Below are 24,781 nucleotides of genomic sequence, written 5' to 3' on the forward strand. Positions count from 1 at the left end.
CTCTTTAACGTCTTGATTATTGTTCTTTACAACACTGTTTGTCCTCTTTGTTCGAGACTAATATATCTAATATGTCTGAAATTTGGTTTGCATTTATTAAATTCCACGCAGATTAAACGTAACAGGCACAGATTACTATAATTGTTTTAGCAAGTTTTCAGGGTATCATGCATGCAGTCTCTTATTAATGTGACGAAAGGCATAAAAAATACATTTTTGTAGTATAATATTAATTTACAACTGTCATCGTGTTGATTCTCTATATGTTGTTGATTGCAGCGACTCTCTGGCACACAAGGGATTATGGGATACGTCAATAGGGTGAATGAACACTACTGGCCAGTAGATGGCAGTAGAGACCTTGAAAACGTGCCAAAACAAAATTCCAGATAATCCGTGTCTGCTACATTTAAGATGCGTGGAATTTAATAACCCACCACTGCAAATCACCTCCAAAATTTAATGGAGTCGTCCATGGCCTTATATGTATCTGTGCTAAAAATTTTGTGAGAATCTGTGAAGTAGTTTTGACATAATCCTTCAAAGGCTATATAAAGGGAAACTTGATTCAGAATCCAGATCCGGATCATCTCCAAAATTTAATGGAGTCTTCCATGGCCTAATATGTGATGGGCACAGTTCCGATAATCCGATAACCGATAATTATCGAGGATAATGTTTTCATTATCGGATTATCTTTTCAGATAACTTTGAAAACCATTAACGAACTAATTATCTTCAGATAAATTTTTGCCTGATAATTTTTAGACCATTAACGTGGTAAACAAAGCTGAACAGCTACAAACACTTCTAAAATGTAAAATCAGTTGAGCACCTACCTGTTAAATGTTCTGTAGCAGATGTGTAGTTCTATCCTCTGCAAACAGAGGAGAGCTGCTTCTAGAAGAAACTGCTCTATCCTCTGCAGGCAAAAGAAAACTGGTCACAAAAAAACCTAATTTTTTTAACCCCATACTAATATGCGGGCAATATCACCCAAGTCATCCAGAGGCATACAGTGAGGAAAATAAGTATTTGAACACCCTGCAGTTTTACAAGTTCTCCCACTTAGAAATCATGGAGGGCTCTGAAATTTTCATCTTAGGTGCTGTCCACTGTGAGAGACATAATCTTAAAAAAAAAATCCGGAAATCACAGTGTGTGATTTTTTAATAATTTCTGGCTCACACAGACCTGCGCTCTTTACCTGTATTAATTGCACCTGTTTGAACTTGTTACGTGTATGAAAGACACCTGTTCACATACTCAATCAATCACACTCCAACCTGTCCACCATAGCCAAGACCAAAGAGCTGTCTAAGGACACCAGGGACAAAACTGTAGACCTGCACAAGGCTGGGATGGACTACAGGACAACAGGCAAGCAGCTTGGTAGAAGACAACAACTGTTATGATTATTTATTAGAAAGTGGAAGAAACACAAGATGACTATCAGTCTCCCTCGGTCTGGGATTCCATGCAAGATTTCGCTTTGTGGGGTAAGGATGATTCTGAGAAAGCTCAGAACTACACAGGAGGACCTGGTCAATGACCTGAAGAGAGCTGGGACCACAGTCACAAAGATTACATTAGCAACACATGATGCTGTCATGGTTTAAAATCCTGCAGGGCAGCAAGGTCCCACTGCTCAAGCCAGCACATGTCCAGGCCCGTTTGAAGTTCACCAGTGACCATCTGGATAATCCAGAGGAGGCATGGGTGAAGGTCATGTGGTCAGATGAGACCAGAATAGAGCCTTTTGGAATCAACTCCACTTACCATGTTTAGAGGATGAGAACAACCCCAAGAAAATCATCCCAACCGTGACGCATGGGGGTGGAAACATCATACTCTGGGGGTGCTCTTCTGCAAATGGGACAGGACGACTGCACCTTATTGAAGGGAGGATGGACGGGGTCATGCATTGCGAGATTTTGGCAAACAGCCTCCTTCCCTCAGTAAGAGCATTGAAGATGGGTCATGGCTGGGTCTTCCAGCATAACAATGACCCCAAACACACAGCCAGGGCAACTAAGGAGGGGCTCCGTAAGAAGCATTTTAAGGTCCTGGAGTGGCCTGGCCAGTCTCCAGACCTGAACTCAATAGAAAATCTTTGGAGGGAGCTGAAACTCCAAACCTGAAAGATCTAGAGAAGATCTGTGTGGAGGAGTGGACCAAAATCCCTGCTGCAGTGTGTGCAAACCTGGTGAAAATCTACAGGAAACGTTTGACCTCTGTAATTGCAAACAGGACAATGACAGGACGGAAGCCTCCCCTGATGGCTCCCTTGACGACCATAAGTCAGCATTGCTTTATTCTCCAAGACATCGTCGTCAAGAGTCGTCAAGGGAGCCATCAGGGGAGGCTTCCGTCCTGTCATTAGGAGAGTGCTAACTAGAGCACAATAGGTGCTAATTAGAGCTATTGTTTAGTCACTAGCCTATAGCAATCAGCCTCTCGGTAGGTGGGGTCTGGTTAGGTTAAAAAACTCCAGCTTTTGTTGGCTTCTGGTTTATTCTTCTCTACAAGAGTCAAGACAGAAGTCAAACTACCAGAGCAAGAATTTTAGCTGAGGAAGCTTCTGTGATTTGAAGCGAAACGTCCTCACGTCAAGCAACCCAGTCCAGTCGAACATTCAAGCTTCTCTACATTTTTGGATGGTTTATTGTTTTATCTTTATCAAAGATAACTTTTCAGTTATCTGATTATCTGTTATCGAAGTTAATTTTTTTAGTTATCTGTGCCCACCACTGTATGTATCTGTATTGAAAATTTGGTCAAAATCCATGCAGTAGTTTTAACAGTAATCCTTCAAAGCTTATATAAAGTGCAATTTGATCCAGAATCCAGATCCGGATCACCTTCCATGATCTAATATCTATCAGTAGTGAAAATTTCATCAAAATCCATGCAGAAGTTTTGATGTAATCTGCCTAACAGACAGAATGACAGACAAATAAATAAACACAGATGATTTCATTACATTCTTGACAGAGGTAACCAGTGGTGGACAAAGTTTAGCTAGTAAACTAACTGCTAATTAGCGAGGCTAACCTTTTTGTTAACACATTAGCATTTTAGCTCATTTTGAAACCATGAGTGAACCATTTATTCATTCAGTCATTCATTTAGTAATGTTTATCTGGGTCTGGGAAACAGTAGCAGCAGATTAAGCAGCTCAACCCACATTTCCCTATCCTCTGAAAGCCACTCCAACCCCTTCTGGGGTGTCCCCAGGCATTCCTACACCAGATGGGAGATGTAATCCTCTGTCTTGTCCTGGTTCTTCACTGGAGCCTTCTCCTAGTCAGACATGCCTCAAATGCAGCCCTGATCCACCAATCAATCTCATGTTCCATCTTATCTCCACGCATGAACAAGACCCCAAGACGTCTGAACTCCTCCACTTGGGGTAATAACTGTGCCCCGACCCAAAGAGGAAAATCCACCCCTTTCCAACGGAGGACCATGGTCACCTCTTGCTGAGCTTCATCCCAGTTGCTTCACACTTGCCCTCAAACTGCCCAGTGCACATCAGAACTCAATGCCTAATAAAGCCAACAGAACCACATCATCTGCAAAAAGCAGAGATGTAATTCTGAGGTCACCAAACTGGACACATGACTGCACCTTGGAATCCTGTCCACGAAAATCGTAAAAAAGTCACGTTAGTTTCATAGCAGACCAATTGGGTAAGTCCTATAGAGGCCCTGAAGACCGTTGGTGCCGGTGCTTATCTCCGGATTCCATAGCGCCCTGGACGGGTCACCAGTCTGACACAGGTTACTTCCCCACCCAAGGTACCCATTTATTGTAAGAAAAGTTAGTAGTTAGTGGTTAGCAGTAGCTTCAGCTAAATGTTTTTTCCGGTTTATCGGTTCATGGTAGTAACAGTTCATTTTTCATCTAGCGATGTGTGATTATTGAAGCTAACATTGAGGTTAGCTGCACCCTCTTCTGTTTGTAACAGTGCACATTCATATGTGTGAGTAAATCTCACTCCCCACCACCAACAGACAATCTAGCAACAGATTGAACCAAACTAGCTACAACCATTTGGTTTTAGCTTCCTCGTTAGTTTGTTAGGAGTTTAGCATATATTTGTTCTTTGTTATTACCTGTATGTATTGAAAGGTCATGCCAACGAGGAAGTTGCTGGTCCAGTTGCAGCAACCAGCGAGAGCAATAGCCGCCGGCCTAGGCCTCTGGCTGAACAGTTCAGCCACTATGAACCACGGGATAGGACCTGGACCGATCTCAAAGAAAGACACAAAGAGGAAGATCGACAACATGCTGACGTAGCTCATCCATGAGTAGTCACTCTGCAAGAAATAAGTCAAGGTTAATAATTTTGTCTTTGAGTTGCAAAAAAAACTATGTTTTTGTGTGCTTACAAGCAGATACGTATGTGTCTATTGTGGCTTTTCAGTGCACATGTCTGACACCTAATTGGACAACCTGTAAGTTTAGACCCAGTGTCATAGCAATGGCACAACAGCACATCCCTGCCAGACCTGCAAGGGTCAGAGTACGTCTGCCAGCTTTGTCCACTAGAGCAACCTGGAACATGCACAATTAGTGTGTTTGTTCGCAAAGAGTTTAAAAAAAATGAAAAAGCATTTGTATATCTTTGTAACCATACAACACTGTGCATGTGCAGCTACGCACCGACACCAGAGTAGCAATAGTGTTAATGGCTCCAACTCCAATGGTGGCATAGACTGGCTGGGAAACTCCAGCCCAAGTGAAGATCGACGTAGAGTAATAAAGATCTTGAGGACAAAAAGAGATTTTTGGTTTTATCTTATTGAGAAGTAACCACACACAATGTGATTCCGTCAATCAAGTGAAATGTAACTGTGTTGCTTCAAAGTCAAAATAAAATGTGCTATTAATATGTACGAACATAAAATTAAATTTGTGATTTTTTTTTTTAATTGAAAAAACACTTTTCTTGAAAAGAAAACTTGTCAGTTATCAAGTTAGAAACATTATTTTCAAATGAAAATCCAACATTCAAAACATAATGTTTTTTTTTTCTTTGTAGGTGTAGTTCCTGGTATATGAAAACATAGTAGCACAATAAAGCAATTCACAAACAGCATTTTTGTACAAGATCATTGATAACAATTTGATTTTCTTTTGAATTCAAGAGACTATCCCAAAATAATATTTTAAAGGTGAACAGTGGGTGTATATTTTAATTACAGTGTTTATATCTATTTATACATACAAGATACACAGATTACTTTTTTTAATTCCTGACAGGGTAGAATGGTGACTTAGTTGTGAGCAGTGTTGCCTCACAGCAAGAAGGATGTGGATTCACTTCCCACCTGAACTTTTCTGTGTGGAGTTTGCATATTCTCCCCATCTTTGCGTGGGTTCTCTCTGGGTGTGCCAGCTTCCTCCCACTTCCATAGACATGCAGGTTAGGTACTAGCAAACACATCCACATTCGCCCCATGTGGGTTCCACATGGGCACCCCAAATGGGGCCAATACAGTTTTGTCCGAGGGCTCCACCTGGGGCCCAGCTGGTTGAAGGTGGTCTTGGGGTAGCCCTGTTGACCCCAATGTGGGTAGCCAACTGGACGAGCCCAAGCCCACCTCCAACCAGATGGGCCATGGGTGGAGCCCCCGGACAAACCGACATTATCTCCCTCCATTTGGGCCTCCCATGTGGAACCCATATTGACATGTTTGCTGGGGTGAATTAGTGACTCTAAAATAGCCGTAAGTGCATGTGCATGTGTGAATGTATTTGTCTGTCTATATGAGGCCCTGCAATAGACTGGTGTCCTGTCCAGAGTGTGCCCCGCTTCACGCCCTATGACTGCTGGGATAGGCACCAGCCCCCTGTGACCCTTGATTGGAGTAATAAGGTATAAATTTTTTTAATGAATTTTCCCAATATTTTAGACACTATAAATATGCCTAAAACATTTATGAGTCCTATGCTAAATGTTAAACTTTACCCAGGGCTGTCAGTGGTCCTCCTGCCTTCAAATACAGTTGTATGCTAATGTTTGGGCACCCCTGATAATTTTCATGATTTTCCTTTATAAATCATTGGTTGTCTGGGTCAGAAATTTCAGTTAAATATATCATATAGCAGATGAACACACTGATATTTGTGAAGTGAAATGAAGTTTCTAGTATTTACAAAAAGTGTGCAATAATTATTTAAACAAAATAGGCAGGTGCATACATTTGGGCACCCTTGTTATTTTATTGATTTGAATACATTCAGCACTAATTATTCAAACACAAAATTGGTTTGGTAAGCTCAGTGACCCTTGACCTCCTTACGCAGGTGAATCCAATCATGAGAAAGGGTATTTAAGGTAGCCATTTGCAAATGTTTCTCTTCTTTGCATCTGTTGTAATGAGTGGCAACATGGGAGCCTCTAAACAACTCTCAAATGACCTGAAAATAAATATTATTCAACATCATGGTTTAGGGGAAGGATACAAAAAGCTATTTCAGAGATTTCAGCTGTCAGTTTCCACTGTGAGGAACATAGTGAGGAAACGGAAGACTGCAAGCACAGTATTAGATAAGGCTGGAAGTGGCAGGCCAAGAAAAATTTCAGATAAGCTGAAGTGAAGGATGGTAAGAACAGTAATAGTCAACCCACAGTCCTGCTCTAAAGACCTACAACATGATCTTGCTGCAGATAGTGTCTCTGTGCATCGTTCAACAATACAGCGCACTTTGCACAAAGAGATGCTGTATGAGGCTGTAATGCAGAGGAAGCCTTTTCTGCGTACATGCCACAAACAGAGTCGCTTGAGGTATGCTAAAGCACATTTGGACAAGCCAGCTTCATTCTGGAATAAGGTGCTGTGGACTGATGAAACTAAAATGAAGCTATTTGGACATAACAAGGGGCGGTATGCATGGCTGAAAAAGAACGCAGCATTCCAAGAAAAACACTTGCTACCTACAGTAAAATTTGGAGGTGGTTCCATCATGCTGTGTGGTTCTGTGGCCAGTGCAGGTACTGGGAATCTTGTTAAAGTTGAGGGTCACATGGATTCCAGTCAATATCAGCAGATTCTTGAGAACAATGTTCATGAATCAGTGACAAAGTTGAAGTTGTGCCGAGGCTGGATCTTTCAACAAGACAATGACCCTAAACACTGCTTAAAATCTACTAAGGCATTCATGCAGAGGAACAAGTACAACATTCTGGAATGGCCATCTCAGTCCCCAGACCTGAATATTATTGAAAATCTGTGGTGTGATTTTAAGCGGGCTGTCCATGCTCAGAAACCAACAAACCTGAGATGTTTTGTAAAGAAGAATGGTCCAAAATACCTTCAATCAGACTCCAGACTCTCATTGGAAGCTATAGGAAGCATTTAGAGGCTGTTATTTCTGCAGAAGGAGGATCTACTAAATAATGACGTATTTTTTCTGTTGGGGTACCCAAATTTATGCACCTGCCTAATTTTGTTTAAAGAATTATTGCACACATTCTGTCAATCCTATAAACTTCATTTCACTTCTCAAATATCACTGTTTGTCTGCTATATGATATATTTAACTGAAATTGCTGATCCAATCAACCAATGATTTATAAAGGAAAATCATGGAAATCATCAGGGGTGCCCAAACTTTTACATACAACTGTAACTCCTTTTTGGGGGTTGGTGTGTGGAACTGGAGCTCCAGCTATCATAAAATCCCACTGACACCGGAAAAGAAGATCTCCATGATCTAGCATGCAGCTTCCTTAATACTAAGGACTACTAGGAATACTAAGATGGGTCTGCCTGACTGATTGCCAACCAGAACAAAGGGCATTTTGTATCACAGCGGGCAGAGTAATGTGCTGCTCGAGCGTATGCCCCATGACCTGCATGTCCTCTAATTCACTCTTAAATCACAAATACAGGATATTTTTGCTTACAGGTAAACGCTCTCCTTCCCACATTATACTTTCTCACAACTACTATATTCTCAATTTTACATGTGAAAGGAAGAATGTTAAAGTACTCAAGAGCTTAAAATGTACACAAATATGCTCTAGGGTCAAGACAGAAGTCAGACTACCAGAGCAAGAATTTTAGGTGAGGAAGCTTCTGCAATTAGAAGTGAAACATCCTCGCGTCAAGCAACCCAGTCCAGTTGAAGATTCAAGCTTCTCTACTACGGAAACCACCTGGACAACTGAGAGCCTTCACAAAAATATGTTTGTACTGTTACTAAAATGAAAATAAAAATGTTCAGTCACTCACAGCATTGATCCCAGACAGCTGTTGAGAAAGGTGCATCATGAGGGCAACAAACAGCTGCAGTCTGTACGTGGAGGAAAGGATCTGGGAAAGAAAGTACACAAAACAATAGTCAGTAATGGCTGGCCACCAGAGGGCGATACAACACAGCACCCCCTTATCTGTTCTTAATTGTTTTTATTTTTTAAACAAATAATTAGCACAGTAAATTGCTATTTGTGTGTTGAAAATGCTTTATTGGGCAATTTGACAGCTACAAATCACTGTTTTTTTTTTGTATTTTGTAAATTTGTATATTCATAATATAGCAGGCGTTTACTTCCTCCTTCTCTCTTGTTTGTCTTATGTATGGCCCTCAACGATTGAACTGGCTCCATACACAGCAAAACATAAAACGTTTTATGCTTTAATTTTAAAAATATTGAGTTTCTGCTTGTAATAGTCCGTATAAATCAAAGGTTAGCATTTTTTTTAACTGCTAGCTACATGACCATTAGAGTTATCTAGCTAGCTTAAAAAGAAAAAGACTTGACTCTGGAAATGCGTGTTCTCCAACTTTATGATCTTAAACAAGATGACGTTGTAAATGACAGAAATCCAGCTTCTGGCTATAGAGTTCTCCTCGTAATACAAATACATTATAGGAAGCAATTTGCTTTTATCCAATTGTTGATAGAAACAGGCACCTAGCAACATACATTTATCCAATCAGTGTCCTTAAATTGCAACTTGCAAAAACAGTCAGATATTTTAAAAACAATCCTGACCTCTTTGTGTAGTCGACTGCCATCTGCTTTTCTTGGTCCAGCAAAAATTTGCAAAAGAAGTTTGTCGAGTTCTTCATTAGACAGGGGGTCTACTTTAGCTAAATACGTCCCAGCAAATATTGCAAATGCCTCCAGACGGCTTAGGGCATACTGGATTTGCTTTTTTCTGTCGGACTGTAGCTGCCCACTGTTCCTAGCGGGTGGATTGTGTGTAACTGCAATTAGGATGGGTTAAATGCAGAGGACAAATTTTGTTGTATGTACGTATATATGTACATTGACAATAAAGGCTCTTCTTCTCTTGTGTTTTTGTGTGTACACGCGGTGGTTGCAGTGTGCAATGGCACAAAACATATGGAACAAAATTTGCATGCTAAATGGAACCAAAATTGCACGGTAAATGGAGCACAGTGGCAAATGATCAATATCACATGACATACAAACCACCAATCAAATGACAAGGATCTATTCAAGCATTAATACCAATCAACTGTACAGTTCAACAGTAAAACAGCACTGATGTAGGATGTAGTTGTGATTGTTATGACTTCAACAACATGTGAAAGACATTTAGTTATCATGATATCATATGCATTTTTTATATTTTATTTAAAAACATATACATATGACTATTTACAGAACATACATAGAATTTTGTAAATTAAATGCATTCAGTGTGTTAAATGAAAAGAAATATTTAGAACCCCAGGAAACTAACAATCCAGTTATATATATATATATATATATATATATATATATATATATATATATATAAAATTTTTATGTGTAACACAATTTTGAATGGTGGCTTTTGTGAGATTTATTTGGTTTATATTTTATGGTTGTTGTGTGGGCCGCCAGAAGAGGAGGTACTGCCGGCCCACCACCAGAGGGCGCCCTGCCTGAAGTGCGGGCTTCAGGCGAGAGGGCGCTGCCGCCACGGACACAGCCGGGAGTGACAGCTGTCACACATCAACTCATGACAGCTGTCACCCATCATTTCATCACTCCATAAAAGCCGGATGTCATCTCCACCTCGCTGCCGAGATATCATCTACCTGTGAAGGTAATATTCTCTGCTGTATCTGAACTTAACACTGACTTTATAGTCTGAACTTCTTTGCAGCCGTTTTCCTGTGGATGTTGCCTTATCTGTGGGATTGGCGTTTTGGTGTGATCAGCGACGGCTTCGCTTCACACCCCAACCAGATAAGTGGTTAACAGGAGCTGCACAAGTGTGTGATTAGAGGTGGAGGTGACTTTCCACCTTCTGACTGTTTTTGTTACTGGGTGTGCACACACCCACATCTCACTGTTTGTGCTCCTCGCCAGCAGTACCAGATCTGACAGTCGGGGACGATGATCACCTGGGAATTCGGGACTTGGCGGCTCCAGTATTCACCAGGTTCGGTGGCGGCGGAAATCGTGTGGTTCCGGCTCTTCTCAGGACAGACGTCTTCTATCCTCGAGCCTGCCCACACGTCACCTTTGTGTATTGACTGCTATCAGATTCTGAGATTGTCTGTATATTCGTTGTGCACATTCACAACATTAAATTGTTACCTTTTGGCTCATCTATTGACCGTTAATTTGCGCCCCCTGTTGTGGGTCCGTGTCACTACACTTTCCCCAACAGGATATCTCGGCCAATGTCATGGATCCCGAGGGGCGTCAACCATCTGTTGGACAGCCAATGGAAGAGCAGGGTGAACAGGCGTCGGCTGGAGGCGTGATTGGTGAGTTGCAGCACATCCTCACCGCCTTTACCGCTCGACTGGACCTGATAACCGAGCAAAACATCATCCTTATTCGCAGGATGGAGGCTCTCACCGCGCAGGTGGAAGCGCGCGCTCAGGGCGCTACTGCAGCTCCTCCTCCTGCCGACCCAGTGCCGAATACAGACATTCCACTGGTCATTCAACGACCCCCCCCCCACCATACCCTGAAGCATACATAAGCCCCCCAGAGCCGTACGGAGGTTGTGTGGAGACGTGCACGGACTTTCTTATGCAGTGTTCGCTCGTCTTTGCACAACGTCCCGTGATGTACACGTCTGATGCCAGCAAGGTGGCTTACGTGATTAATTTGCTTCGAGGCGAGGTACGCGCTTGGGCTACAGCGCTTTGGGAACAGAGTTCACGGCTCCTCGCCTCTTATACTGGGTTTGTGAGGGAGCTCAGAACTGTTTTTGATCACCCTAACAGAGGCGAAACCGTGTCTACCGTGCTGCTGTCAATGAGACAGGGGCGCCACAGCGCAGCCAAATATGCAGTCGACTTCCGCATCACGGCTGCGAGATCCGGCTGGAATATGACTGCGCTCCACGCCGCCTTCATAAACGGACTGTCGTCGGTCCTGAAGGAGCACCCGGTGGCTAAGGAGGAACGGCGGGATTTGGCTGAGGTTATCGGTTTGGTTATACGATTGGACAATCGGTTAGAAGAATGCCGACGGGAGCGAGGCGAAGGGCGTGGTCAGGCACAAGCCGTCCCTCTTCCTCCCGGGTCCGAAAGAGAGCCGTCTTCCCCACGCTCCACAGCCACAGCGCTCCGTGTGGCTACAGCTCCCCCTGCTGACGGTGCTAGGGACACGAGCAGGGCCACATTCAGACAGAGGAGGCTGGTCCGCGGGGAGTGTTTTGTCTGCGGCTCGAGTGAGCATCAGCAGAGAGACTGCCTCAAACGGTCAAAACACAAACGCCCGCCCTTAGAGACTGGGCTGAGGGGGGGTCAAAACATTCACGTGGGTCATACACATCTGTCAACAGGACTCCCAGTTAAAATCCTGAGCGTGGATTTAACCCTTCAAGCCCCAGCACTGGTGGACACGGGGTCAGAAGGGAATCTGCTGGATAGCAGATGGGCAAGGGAGGTAGGGCTCCCTCTGGTGGCGCTTTCTTCGCCAGTGAAGGTGCGAGCACTAGATGGCACTCTTCTCCCTTTTATCACACACAAGACACTACCTGTAACCCTGGTAGTGTCTGGGAATCACCGGGAGGAGATTGAGTTTTTTGTAACTCCTTCTACCTCTCGCGTGATTTTGGGCTTCCCATGGATGATTAAACACAATCCCCGGATTGATTGGCCGTCTGGGGTTGTGACTCAGTGGAGCGAAACCTGCCACCGGAAGTGTTTAGGATCCTCGGTTCCTCTCGGTGTAAATGCTAATGACGAGGTTAAAGTCCCTCCCAATCTGACGGTGGTGCCGGTTGAGTACCACGACCTTGTTGACGTCTTCAGCAAGGATCTGGCGCACACCCTTCCCCCGCACCGTCCGTACGATTGTGCCATTGATTTGGTCCCGGGCGCTGAGTACCCGTCCAGCAGGCTGTACAAACTCTCACGTCCTGAGCGCGAATCAGTGGAGACCTACATCCGGGACTCATTAGCTGCCGGGCTGATCCAGAATTCCACCTCCCTGATGGGTGCAGGTTTCTTTTTTGTGGGCAAGAAAGATGGCGGACTCCGTCCATGCATTGATTACAGGGGGCTGAACGACATAACGGTTCGTAATCGATACCCTTTACCCCTGTTGGATTCAGTGTTCACGCCCCTGCATGGAGCCCAAATTTTCACCAAACTGGACCTTAGGAATGCATATCACCTGGTTCGGATCCGGAAGGGAGACGAATGGAAGACGGCATTTAACACCCCATTAGGTCATTTTGAGTACCTGGTCATGCCGTTCGGCCTCACTAACGCCCCCGCGACGTTCCAAGCTTTGGTTAATGACGTCTTGCGGGACTTCCTGCACCGATTCGTCTACGTATATCTGGATGACATACTCATCTTTTCCCCGGACCCTGAGACTCATGTCCAGCATGTACGTCAGGTCCTGCAGCGGTTGTTGGAGAACCGGCTGTTTGTGAAGGGTGAGAAGTGTGAGTTTCACCGCACCTCTTTGTCCTTCCTGGGGTTCATCATCTCCTCCAACTCCGTCGCCCCTGATCCGGCCAAGGTTGCGGCAGTGAGAGATTGGCCCCAACCAACAAGCCGTAGGAAGCTGCAACAGTTCCTCGGCTTCGCAAATTTCTACAGGAGGTTCATTAAGGGCTACAGTCAGGTAGTTAGCCCCCTGACAGCCCTGACCTCTCCAAAGGTCCCCTTCACCTGGTCGGATCGGTGCGAAGCCGCATTCAAGGAGTTGAAATGCTGGTTCTCGTCTGCACCAGTTCTGGTGCAGCCCGACCCTAGCCGCCAGTTCGTGGTTGAAGTGGACGCCTCTGACTCAGGGATAGGAGCCGTGCTATCCCAGAGCGGAGAGACCGATAAGGTTCTTCACCCGTGTGCCTACTTTTCTCGCAGGTTGACCCCAGCTGAACGGAACTATGACGTCGGAAATCGAGAACTCCTTGCGATGAATGAGGCTCTTGAGGAGTGGAGACACCTGTTGGAGGGAGCGTCTGTGCCGTTCACGGTTTTCACTGACCATCGGAACCTGGAGTATATCAGGACCGCCAAGCGGCTGAACCCCAGGCAAGCCCGCTGGTCACTGTTCTTCGGGCGTTTTGACTTTCGAATCACCTACCGCCCCGGGACCAAGAACCAGAGATCGCATGCCTTGTCCCAGGTGCATGAAGATGAGGTCAAGACTGAGCTGTCGGATCCACTGGAGCCCATCATTCCGGAGTCCACTATCGTGGCCACCCTCACCTGGGACGTGGAGAAGACCGTCCAGGAGGCCCTGGCACGAAGCCCGGACCCCGGAACTGGACCAAAAAACCATTTATACGTCCCACCAGAGGCCAGAGCTGCAGTCTTGGACTTCTGTCACGGGTCCAAGCTCTTCTGTCATCCAGGGGTGCGTAGGACTGTGGCAGTTGTCCACCAGCGCTTCTGGTGGGCGTCCATGGAGGCCGACGTCCGGGAGTATGTCCAGGCCTGCACCACCTGTGCCAGGGGCAAGGCAGACCACTCCAAGACACAAGGACTTCTGCAACTGCTTCCGGTGCCTCGTCGCCCCTGGTCTCACATTGGCCTGGACTTTGTCACGGGCCTCCCACCGTCCCAGGGCATGACGACCATCTTCACGATAGTGGACCGTTTCTCCAAGGCGGCCCACTTCGTGGCCCTCCCGAAGCTCCCTACAGCCCAGGAGACAGCAGACTTCCTGGTCCACCACGTCGTACGTCTGCATGGGATACCAACTGACATTGTCTCGGACCGTGGTCCTCAGTTCTCCTCACAGGTTTGGAGGAGTTTCTGCAGAGAACTGGGGGCCAACGTGAGCCTCTCGTCCGGGTATCACCCTCAGACAAATGGACAGGCAGAGCGGGCCAACCAAGAACTTGAACAGGCCCTCCGCTGTGTTACATCCGTGCACCCGTCGGCCTGGAGTCACCATCTGGCCTGGATCGAGTACGCCCATAACAGCCAGGTGTCCTCTGCCACCGGCCTCTCCCCATTTGAGGTGTGTCTGGGGTACCAGCCCCCATTGTTCCCCGTGGTGGAGGGAGAGGTCGTGTGCCCTCGGTCCAGGCCCTCCTGCGAAGATGCCGTCGGGTGTGGCGCACCGCCCGTTCTGCCTTGTTGAAGGCCCGGACGAGGCCTAAGGCCCATGCAGACCGCCGGCGTTCCCCGGCCCCTGCTTACCAGCCCGGGCAGGAGGTGTGGCTTTCAACGAAGGACATCCCCCTCCAAGTGGACTCACCCAAACTCAAGGACAGGTATAGTGGTCCATTCAAGATCCTCAAAGTCCTCAGTCCGGCCGCAGTGAAGCTCCAGCTCCCAGCTTCACTGCGGGTCCACCCGGTTTTTCATGTTTCCCGGATCAAGCCACACCACACCTCACCCCTCTGTGCTCCCGGACCCGCGCCGCCTCCTGCCCGGATCATCGATGGGGAGCCTGCATGGACGGTTCGCAGGCTCCTGGACGTCCGTCGGAAGGGCCGGGGGTTTCAGTATCTGGTGGACTGGGAGGGGTATGGACCTGAAGAACGCTCCTGGGTGAAGAGGAGCTTCATCCTGGACCCGGACCTGCTGGCCGACTTCTACCGATGTCACCCGGACAAGCCTGGTCAGGCGCCAGGAGGCGCCCGTTGAGGGGGGGGTCCTGTTGTGTGGGCCGCCAGAAGAGGAGGTACTGCTGGCCCACCACCAGAGGGCGCCCTGCCTGAAGTGCGGGCTTCAGGCACGAGAGGGCGCTGCCACCACGGACACAACCGGGAGTGACAGCTGTCACACATCAACTCATGACAGCTGTCACCCATCATTTCATCACTCCATAAAAGCCGGATGTCATCTCCACCTCGCTGCCGAGATATCATCTACCTGTGAAGGTAATATTCTCTGCTGTATCTGAACTTAACACTGACTTTATAGTCTGAACTTCTTTGCAGCCGTTTTCCTGTGGATGTTGCCTTATCTGTGGGATTGGCGTTTTGGTGTGATCAGCGACGGCTTCGCTTCACACCCCAACCAGATAAGTGGTTAACAGGAGCTGCACGAGTGTGTGATTAGAGGTGGAGGTGACTTTCCACCTTCTGACTGTTTTTGTTACTGGGTGTGCACACACCCACATCTCACTGTTTGTGCTCCTCGCCAGCAGTACCAGATCCGACAGTCGGGGACGGTGATCACCTGGGAATTCAGGACTTGGCGGCTCCAGTATTCACCAGGTTCGGTGGCGGCGGAAATTGTGTGGTTCCGGCTCTTCTCAGGACAGACGTCTTCTATCCTCGATTCTGCCCACACGTCACCTTTGTGTATTGACTGCTATCAGATTCTGAGATTGTCTGTATATTCGTTGTGCACATTCACAACATTAAATTGTTACCATTTGGCTCATCTATTGACTGTTCATTTGCGCCCCCTGTTGTGGGTCCGTGTCACTACACTTTCCCCAACAATGGTGACAATAAAAAAGGAAAATGAAGTAAAATCTGAGGACTTGTGTGGTAAATACAGCAGAGTAGAATTTTAGCGGTGTCCTCACTGAAAGCCAGCCTCTGTTATAGACTCTAATTCTAAAGAAAACTTTTTTTTATTATTTCTTGCCCATCATGTCAATTTGATTTTAACTTTTAGTAATCCAGGTAAAAATTGGATTTGTATACATTTTTTACCAACACCTTCAAGTTACCTTAGTTTTTTTGTTTTGTTTTGGGTTTTTTTTATAAAATTTTGAAATATTGCACATATTTTTGTTTTGTATTCATCATTGAACTGACCACAGTAGGACAACTGTAGCCACCAAGCAATTGTGTGATGGAGTACTTCTCAATAACATTTAAAATGAGCATTAATTTGTCTATTTACCCAGTGATTTGACATGACTATTACCAGTGGTGGGCACAGATAACCAAAAAAATTAACTTTGATAACAGATAATCAGATAACTGAAAAGTTATCTTTGATAAACATAAAACGACAAACCACCCAAAAATGTATCAGAAGTTACAGATAACCGATAAATTCCAGTATTATCTTCAGTTTTGGCCCTTTTTCAGCAGATTTTTCATTCATGCGAGAATTTATTATTATTATTATTATATTATTATTATTATTATTATATTTATTGTTAATCACGTGTCCTGCATCGTTTAGTATACATGGAGTAATGAGCTGCGTTTAACATCTCACGATCACCTCCTGATCGACGATCGTATGGTCAGATGAAAATCAAACCTGTTTGATATTCTGGTCGGCCGCCGTGAGGGTATACCGCTGCTGAAGAGCTACAAGCATCCAACCTCTCACACTGTGCACGTGCAAACACCGCAGACCTGTCTTGTAATTTTTTTTTTACTTTGATGTCTCTTTGTAAAGAGTTTTTGTAAAAAAGAAAAATAAATTAAATTAGAAAAAAAAGCTTCTGTTTACATTTTGCTTCTGGAAACATGAGTCTGACATGTGGTTTTTGAACGTACAATGTGTGTGAGAGCATAAATCGGGCACTCTGAACTTTTACAGCGTGTGGTTCTGTGGTACAGTTTGAGCTGGAACCAAGTACAGTGATTGAAAATATCAGCCCAGCTTCAGTTTGAATACTGCGATGAACACTACTGGCCAGTAGATGGCAGTAGAGACCGTAAAAACTTGCCAAAACAAAATTCCAGATAATCCGTGTCTGCTACATTTAAGATGCGTGGAATTTAATAAACACAAACACAATAACAACGTCTTTAAACCCAGAAAATATATTCACAAGAGTTTTAGGCACTAGAGTTTAATGCTGTTGTCCGTGGAGCCTGATCAGAGTGTCTGAAATGCATTTCTCATGTCGTGAAAGTACTGAGATTACCCTATCATACCCATAATCCACCTGGACACAGCATGTCCACACTAAAACCTTAAAAATTAGTGCATTACTTTAAAACTAAAACATATATCTGATATTTTCACTTATAAAACTTCAGACGTGACTTTAATTTAAATAACTTGTCCGAAATTAGTTTGGTTAAGATTTGAACCATAAGTTAAAAATGTATGCCTCTGGATGACTTGGGTGATATTGCCCGCACATCAGTATGGGGTTAAAAGAAATTAGGGTTTTTTTGTTTGTTTGTTTGTTTGTTTGGTTGGTTGGTTGGTTTTTTTTTTGGGCGGGGGGTGACCAGTACTCCTTTGCCTGCAGAGGATAGAGCGGTTTCTTGTAGAAGCAGCTCTCCTCTGTTTTGCAGAGGGTAGAACTACACATCTTCTACGAAACATTTAATAGGTAGGTGCTCAACTGATTTTAAATTTTATAAATGTTTGCAGCTGTTCAGCTTTATTTACCACATTATCGGTCTAAAAATTATCAGACAAAAATTTATCGCAAGATAATTAGTCCGATAATGTTTTTTAAAGTTATCTAAAAAGATAATCCGGTAATGAAAACATTATCTTCTATAATTATCGGTTATTGGATTATCGGAACTGTGCCCACCACTGACTATTACTGAGGATACATGAGGCTGCCGCTGTAGTGTGGTTGCTGATTAATTGAAAGTGTTGAGAGTTGAGCCTTTGTCCTCTCTGTGGAGGAATAATATCACTGATAAGTATGTCTTTATCTCGGTTGAGTAATCAATTAAATAGTTCATAATATTATGAATACTATTGTGAAACTGTTGTGCAAACTCTGACGTTTTTCTATCTCTTACAGTTTGCTTTCATGTTAAACATTGTTAAAAATGTCAAAGAAAGAAAGAAAGAAAGAAAGAAAGAAAGAAAGAAAGAAAGAAAGAAAGAAAGAAAGAAAGAAGGAAAGAATAGGGAGACAGGGGTGTGGTGGAGATTGTTTCTTAAGGTTTTATTATTTTTTTCCAGATACAACACTTCAGTACATATGTATACGTTATCACATGTCTGTTTATGTATCACACCCTGCATCATGCCCCTCATATCTGTATCAGCCCGTGTCCTTATATTTATCACATATTACAAAAAAATAAAGAACAAGAACCATATAATTATCACCAACTCCATTTGTCAAGTTCCACCGGAGAAAGAACAAGGAGGCCTCTCTTCTTTTCCTGCTGGTGTTCTTGTTCTTATGTCTCTCTATAAAGTCATGAGGGTCCTCTTCACTAACTTCTTGGTGACTCACAACTTCAGTATGAGACTCAAGTTGTTGAATTCTCCCTGCTAGGCAGGCTAAAACTCTCTCACCTTGATCAGACATCTTGACTGAATGAAATGATCTAGATCCTGTATCAGGATGCTGCACTTGTTACCAGGGTAACACAAAATGAGGGTGTGTCATTGGTGGGGCAGAGACATTTTCAATGTCTTTTTTCACTCTGTTTTAAGATTTGCTTTGCCCTGATTTTATTGCCACAGTTTCCAGGGCAGTAAAATTGACAGGAAATGTGTGATTTATCGGCCCTATTTTTTCTTGTATCTCATGAGGGCTGGTTTCTGAGTATTGGGAAGATTTTTGTTGTAATATGTGACATATACATATATATATATATATATAAATATGATATTTATGGCGACAAATGTTAAAGGACAAGCTCACTCACTTGCCTTGAGGCAAATTTGGCGATATATAAATGAAAAAGTATTGAACTGAATTGAAACTTTCCGCCTCGTTGCTTTGAACATTCCATATTTCATATTATAAGTCGTGCAAACTATTTTAACCAGTGCACTCATAAACATTCATTATTTGTATTATATGTGGTCTTTATAGTGTCTCCTTTTTCTTTTATTCTACTAAGCTGTGTGTTCCACTTCTTTGTTTTTAAGGACTTGCATCATGAAATCCATACACAACATCACCATTAAAGAAACTATGATCAGACTGTGATAAGAGTGGTGCATACGTACATATACATAATTACATTTGAAAAATACACAGTCTATGAAAATGGTTGTAAAAAAACTGAACTCATCTTTAGCCAAAAGGTGTATACTGTAGTATAACCCTTGAATTTTTTTCTACCCCCCCCCCCCCCCAAAAAGTGTAACTTTCTATTTATGAAGTGAAATTTATGAATCAATTATTACATTATATCTCTGCAAAAATTTACCAAAGACAAGATGGAGGCAGTTGGTTCTCTATCAGCTTCCTCTTTCTCCAGCCTCATTTCCTCAAGATCGGGAGTTGCATTGTATGTTCCCTTCAGGCGATATAGACCTAAACCAAAATACAGACAGGTATAACACAGAAGTCTATATGAGTGGTTCACCTATATATCTCAATATAGTCATGAATTAGTTTGACCAGTTGTAACCCGTATTTACAATGAACAAGACGGTGCTTGAGAAACAGGATCAGAAGCAAGTATAATTCGTACTTTTTTTAGCCCTTTCTTCCTCGCCCAATCTGATGTAAAGGTACCGTGGGCTTTCGGGGCACAAGGGCAGCAGAAGCGTTTGTAAAACCGCCGGAGCAGCAGACAGACCGAGCAGGATGGGCCACATGTCATCGTTACCAAGTATAAAGTCCAAACCTACCACCTACATGGCAACAAAATCACACGCTCAAAGTCCTTCCATAAAGCCACTAAAGAGATGCATTGTGCATCACGTGCGACTTAGTGAACCTTACCTGGCTAATTAGGATGCCAATGACTATTCCCAGCTGGTGTAACGATCCCAAAGCCCCTCTGTAAGCCTTGGGGGCAATTTCCCCAATATACATGGGCACTAACCCAGATGCCATCCCTGAAACACACATAACACAGCAAATATGTTATTTAACATCCATTGCACTTTAGTGACTATGTTTAACTTCAATTATGAAAATCACACATCATCGCACGCAAGCACAGATTGGATAAATGGCAGGGTGAAAGCCAGCCAACAGGGCTACATAACATTCACATTTACATCTGTACAGTAATTGTATCTCCAGCAGTCCTCATCAAAATGTATTCATACTGTGGAGGGAGAAAATACAAATATGGGGATGGAAAAAAAAAATGCAGCCAGGCCAGGTTGGGTTCAAACCTGTAACCTTCTGGCTTTTAGATAACACTGCTTTATGTTCTACTTCCAGCAGAATTATGAATAATGTGCCCAAAAGAGACTTTATTGTGTATGCTGATTTTAAATATAAAAATTCACATAAATGCAGATATGAGTACTGACTCTAATTCAGAAAACAAGTGAAATAATTTGCAGTTTATGCAATTTATGTTGCTTGTAGATTTTTCATGCTGATTATTTTAATGGAGTCAGTACGTGAGCCAGTGAATGAGTCCACAAAATCATCCTCAGCAACTCTGTAAAAAGCAGTGCATATTAAATTCTGAAATTTGCTATAGATAGATAGATAGATAGATAGATAGATAGATAGATAGATAGATAGATAGATAGATAGATAGATAGATAGATAGATAGATAGATAGATAGATAGATAGATAGATAGATAGATAGATAGATAGATAGATAGATAGATAGATAGATAGATAGATAGATAGATAGATAGATAGATAGATAGATAGATAGATAGATAGATAGATAGATAGATAGATAGATAGATAGATAGATAGATAGATAGATAGATAGATATACACACACATACAGTGGGTAAAATAAGTACTAAACACGTCACCATTTTTCTCAGAAAATATATTTCTAAGGGACCTATTGACATGAAATTTCCATCAGATGTCAGTTAACAGCCCAAGTAATCCACACATACAAAGAAATGAAAGCATAGATGTCCATAACATAAGTTATGTGTAATAATGTGAAAAGACACAGGGAAAATGTATTGAACAGGGAGGTGCAAAAAGAAGTGAAAAGCCAATAGAATAGCTGAAATCTATCAGTAATTAGAAAGCAATCCTGCTTTCTAATTTACTTTAATTTAGATTTTAAAAGACCCAGGTCAGTGACGGTGCGGATGTCGGGGAGGGGGCTTGTTCCACAGTCTGGGTGTGGCCACAGACAAAGCCAGGTCTCCCCATTGGCAGTATCTGGACCTCTGGTTAGACGATCTCAAAATTCTGTTTTGGTCCCAGTGTGTCAGCAGCTCAGCTAAGTATGGTGGGGCCAAACCATTCAGAGCTTTAAAAACAAACATAAGAATTTTAAAATCAATTCTAGCCCAAACTGGAAGCCACTGAGAGCATAGAGGACTGGGGTGATATGGTCACGTCTACACATGTCAGTTAATAGACGTGCAGCAGCATTTTGAAGCAGTTGAAGTCGACTAAGGGAAGACTGGGAGACGCCAACGTAAAGTCCATTGCAATAGTCCAGCCGACAACTAATGAAAGCATGAATGGCTTTTTCCAGATCTACGTGAATTAAAAAAGGCTTCACCTTCACTAAAAACCATAAGCCTGGGTCCCACCGAATAATGAAGGACCCAGCTAACAATTTGACGTTGCCGGAACGTTGCACAGAAGTTGCAATGACGTTGTAGACTCCCCACAACGTTGCTGCAACGTTGTCAGCAACGTTGCTGACGACATTGCTGACAACGCTGTAGCAATGTTGTGGGGAGTCTACAAATTCACGTTGCTACAGCGTTGTCAGCAACCTTACAGCAATATTGCATTTACGTTGTGTGTTACCTGGGGATGAAGAAGGAGCCACACAGCATGTTTTCTTTGCTACGAGAGGGTTTCTTCAACTATCATGGGAGTTTCATGGTTCTGAGTGGCTCTTAGAGGCATTATCTTCAGTTAACGAGGCTCCTCTCTGAGCGTGGCGCTAATTTCAAGAAGTTAAAAATTTAGCAACAACAGCATGGCGCAGTTTGTGTACGAGTTACTGCAATGACTTAGAGGCATTTGTGTGGTGCTTACGAGTCTGCTAAAAGCCCATTATCCGTGCGCCTGGCACCTACGCAGGACCTGAGAGACTATTTTTGGAGCGGCTGCCCTCTTGCGCACACAATTCCATCTGCTCTGTGCGTAGGACGCTATAAATAAAATAATTATTTTGTAGCGGATTAATCATTTTCTGCCAAACCTTGGATGGTGAAAACACCTCTAATCACTTCTGGAATCACAGAGGACTGTTTCATCTGGACACTTTTTCCTCTCTTTTCTGCTCCATGTGGAATGTATTTTGAACAGCTTAAGGTAACTATTTTTAATGTTTTTTTATAGCTTGATAAAACAGTTCGTAGCTGCAAAAGTATACCTATAGTTGATTTAATATCTTGTTAATGGATCACATGAGCTCCGCCGTGTCTGCGCACTACGCACTGATCCAAATGAGCATTTAGGCAGAACGCTAGCTCACAAAAGAGTGATTTTTCAGTCAATATTGGATGAACACAAAGTTAAAATTTGGATGACTGCGTGAAGCGGATGTGTGTTTAAAGCCGCGGAAGAAATAACTCCAGTGAAGCCGCTAAAAGCAGTGCCGGGGTGTGCGGCAACACAGAAGGAGAAGTGCGCAAAAGACTGATTTTGAAGACATAACACAAAGTTAAAAGTTGTATCATGGTGACTTGTAAGCTGCGGAAGAAATATATATATATATATATATATATATATATTTTTTTTTTTTTAAGTGATATATCACTTATAATTAAAGTGGCCACCTCATTCTGTATGCAGAATGGCACCGCGTGCAAAAGAGCGATTTTGCAGAAACAAATGGATGAACACAAAATTAAAAGTGATCACGGTGTAAAAATGACGTGTTTAAAGCCAGGGAAAAAATAAAGCCAGTAAGCCATGGATGGAAAGGAAGCCAATGAGACGGAGCACAGAGGCAGCTGTCCAGGAATTGACAACAGCGGTGCACGCGCAAAAGAGCGATTTTGCAGAAATAAACGGACAAACATAAAGTTTATAGTGGGATCATGGTGTGTGTGTTTAAAGCCGCAGAAAAAATAAAGCCAGTGAGCCGCGGAGCCAACGAGGAGCACAGAGGTGGCTGTTCAAGAACCCTTGGTAATGGTCTGGTGCATTACATGTGGACAACAGCCTGGCACACAGCACGCAACCGCAGGACTGTACTGGAGCGTCTATTTTTGGACTGCATTTAAAAAATGTGATATCCTTAAATACTGCTGTGAATCTGTGAATTGAAAACCCACACTTTAAAGGGACCAGGTGTGGGAGGGCTGGAAGTTTGGACCAAACTCATGCCTAAACATGCGCCAACATTGCGTTATCATGGCACTGTCACGGCACTATGTGGCTTAATGTGGCTGATGCGAGCTATTCGAGGCTCTAATGACAGGTCGGTCGTGGCTCACTAGAGGCTGCTATGTGGCACATATGGGGCACAGAGAGGCACATAGAGGCACCTTCATAGCGGATACGTGATAGATGAAAACGTGGGTCATTCTTCGAATAATTGCTGACACACCCATGCGTGGCTCATTATTCATCCTTCATTATTCGGTGGGACCCAGGCTATAGATGATAAAAGCTCGACTTTACCACAGAGTCAATCTGTTTGTCAAAGTTAAAACCACTGTCAAACATCACCTCGAGATTTCTGACAGTGGGTTTAACTGACAATCCCCAACGTCCATTATCTATGAGTCACCTGGCCAGCTGGCCACCCTGTACCCAGTGACTGTGTCAGTTTGTTCCAACAGTAGATAGATTTGAATGTTGTCTGCATAACAGTGGAACAACATATTGTGGTGTAAAAATGAAAGTAAAGCTGCCAGAATGGCCGAGTTAATCACCTAAGTTGAAGTCAATAGAAAATCAATGGAAAGAACTAAAAATCAGAATTTATAGAAGAGGTCCAAAGAACCTTCCAGATGTGAAGACTGCGTGGAAGAATGGGCCAAAAACACACCTGAGCGATGCATGCAACCAGTGCCTTGAAGCTTCATTACCAACAAAGGCTTTGGCACGAAGTATTAAATTTCAGTAAGGGTGTTCAATACTTTTTCTCTGTGTCATTCCACTTTATTACACATAACTTAATGTCTGTACTTATTTAAGTTTCTTTTCATCTATGGATTACTTGGGTAGTTACAGACATCTGGTGGAAATTTCATGTCAATACTGTTGTGTGTTGGGGGGTGTGGCTGGATGTTTTGGTGTTCTTTTCTTTTCTTTGCTCTTCAGGTGGCATGGAAACTGATTTGTCTGTGGAGAAGGTGCTGGCTGAAGAGTCCTCACCCTCATCAACATCATGTGTAGCACCTGTGACGGGTGCTCACATGCAACCTTAAAGACTTTCAGCTGATGCAGATAATTGGATGGCGTTCTGCATTTAAGTCATGTGTGATTCAAGCAGAACTGCCGGGAACTCGACCTTGTGATGTTCGTTTGTGAGACGCTGAGGACCGCGCCTGTGTTTGACACATCGAGCCCGTGAAGCAAGGAAGGGTGAGGACACATACTGTCAGCACACATTAAAGGTAATTAAGTGTTTGACTAATTGTTGATAGTAACTTGGTGTT

At 43.5% G+C, this 24,781-nt stretch overlaps 1 protein-coding gene across 1 annotated transcript in view; it reads right to left on the reverse strand.

The window, feature by feature from the left end:
- The window catches only part of slc2a2 (solute carrier family 2 member 2), a 49,323-nt gene that overhangs the window by 20,462 nt on the left and 4,080 nt on the right, over positions 1 to 24,781 (reverse strand). Inside the window, 4 exon segments of the mRNA XM_034195088.1 lie at positions 8,247 to 8,327; positions 19,470 to 19,576; positions 19,737 to 19,899; positions 19,991 to 20,106. Coding sequence (XP_034050979.1) covers positions 8,247 to 8,327; positions 19,470 to 19,576; positions 19,737 to 19,899; positions 19,991 to 20,106 — 467 coding nt within the window.

This window comes from Thalassophryne amazonica, chromosome 19 (assembly GCF_902500255.1).
Source record: "Thalassophryne amazonica chromosome 19, fThaAma1.1, whole genome shotgun sequence".
NCBI lineage: Eukaryota > Metazoa > Chordata > Actinopteri > Batrachoidiformes > Batrachoididae > Thalassophryne > Thalassophryne amazonica.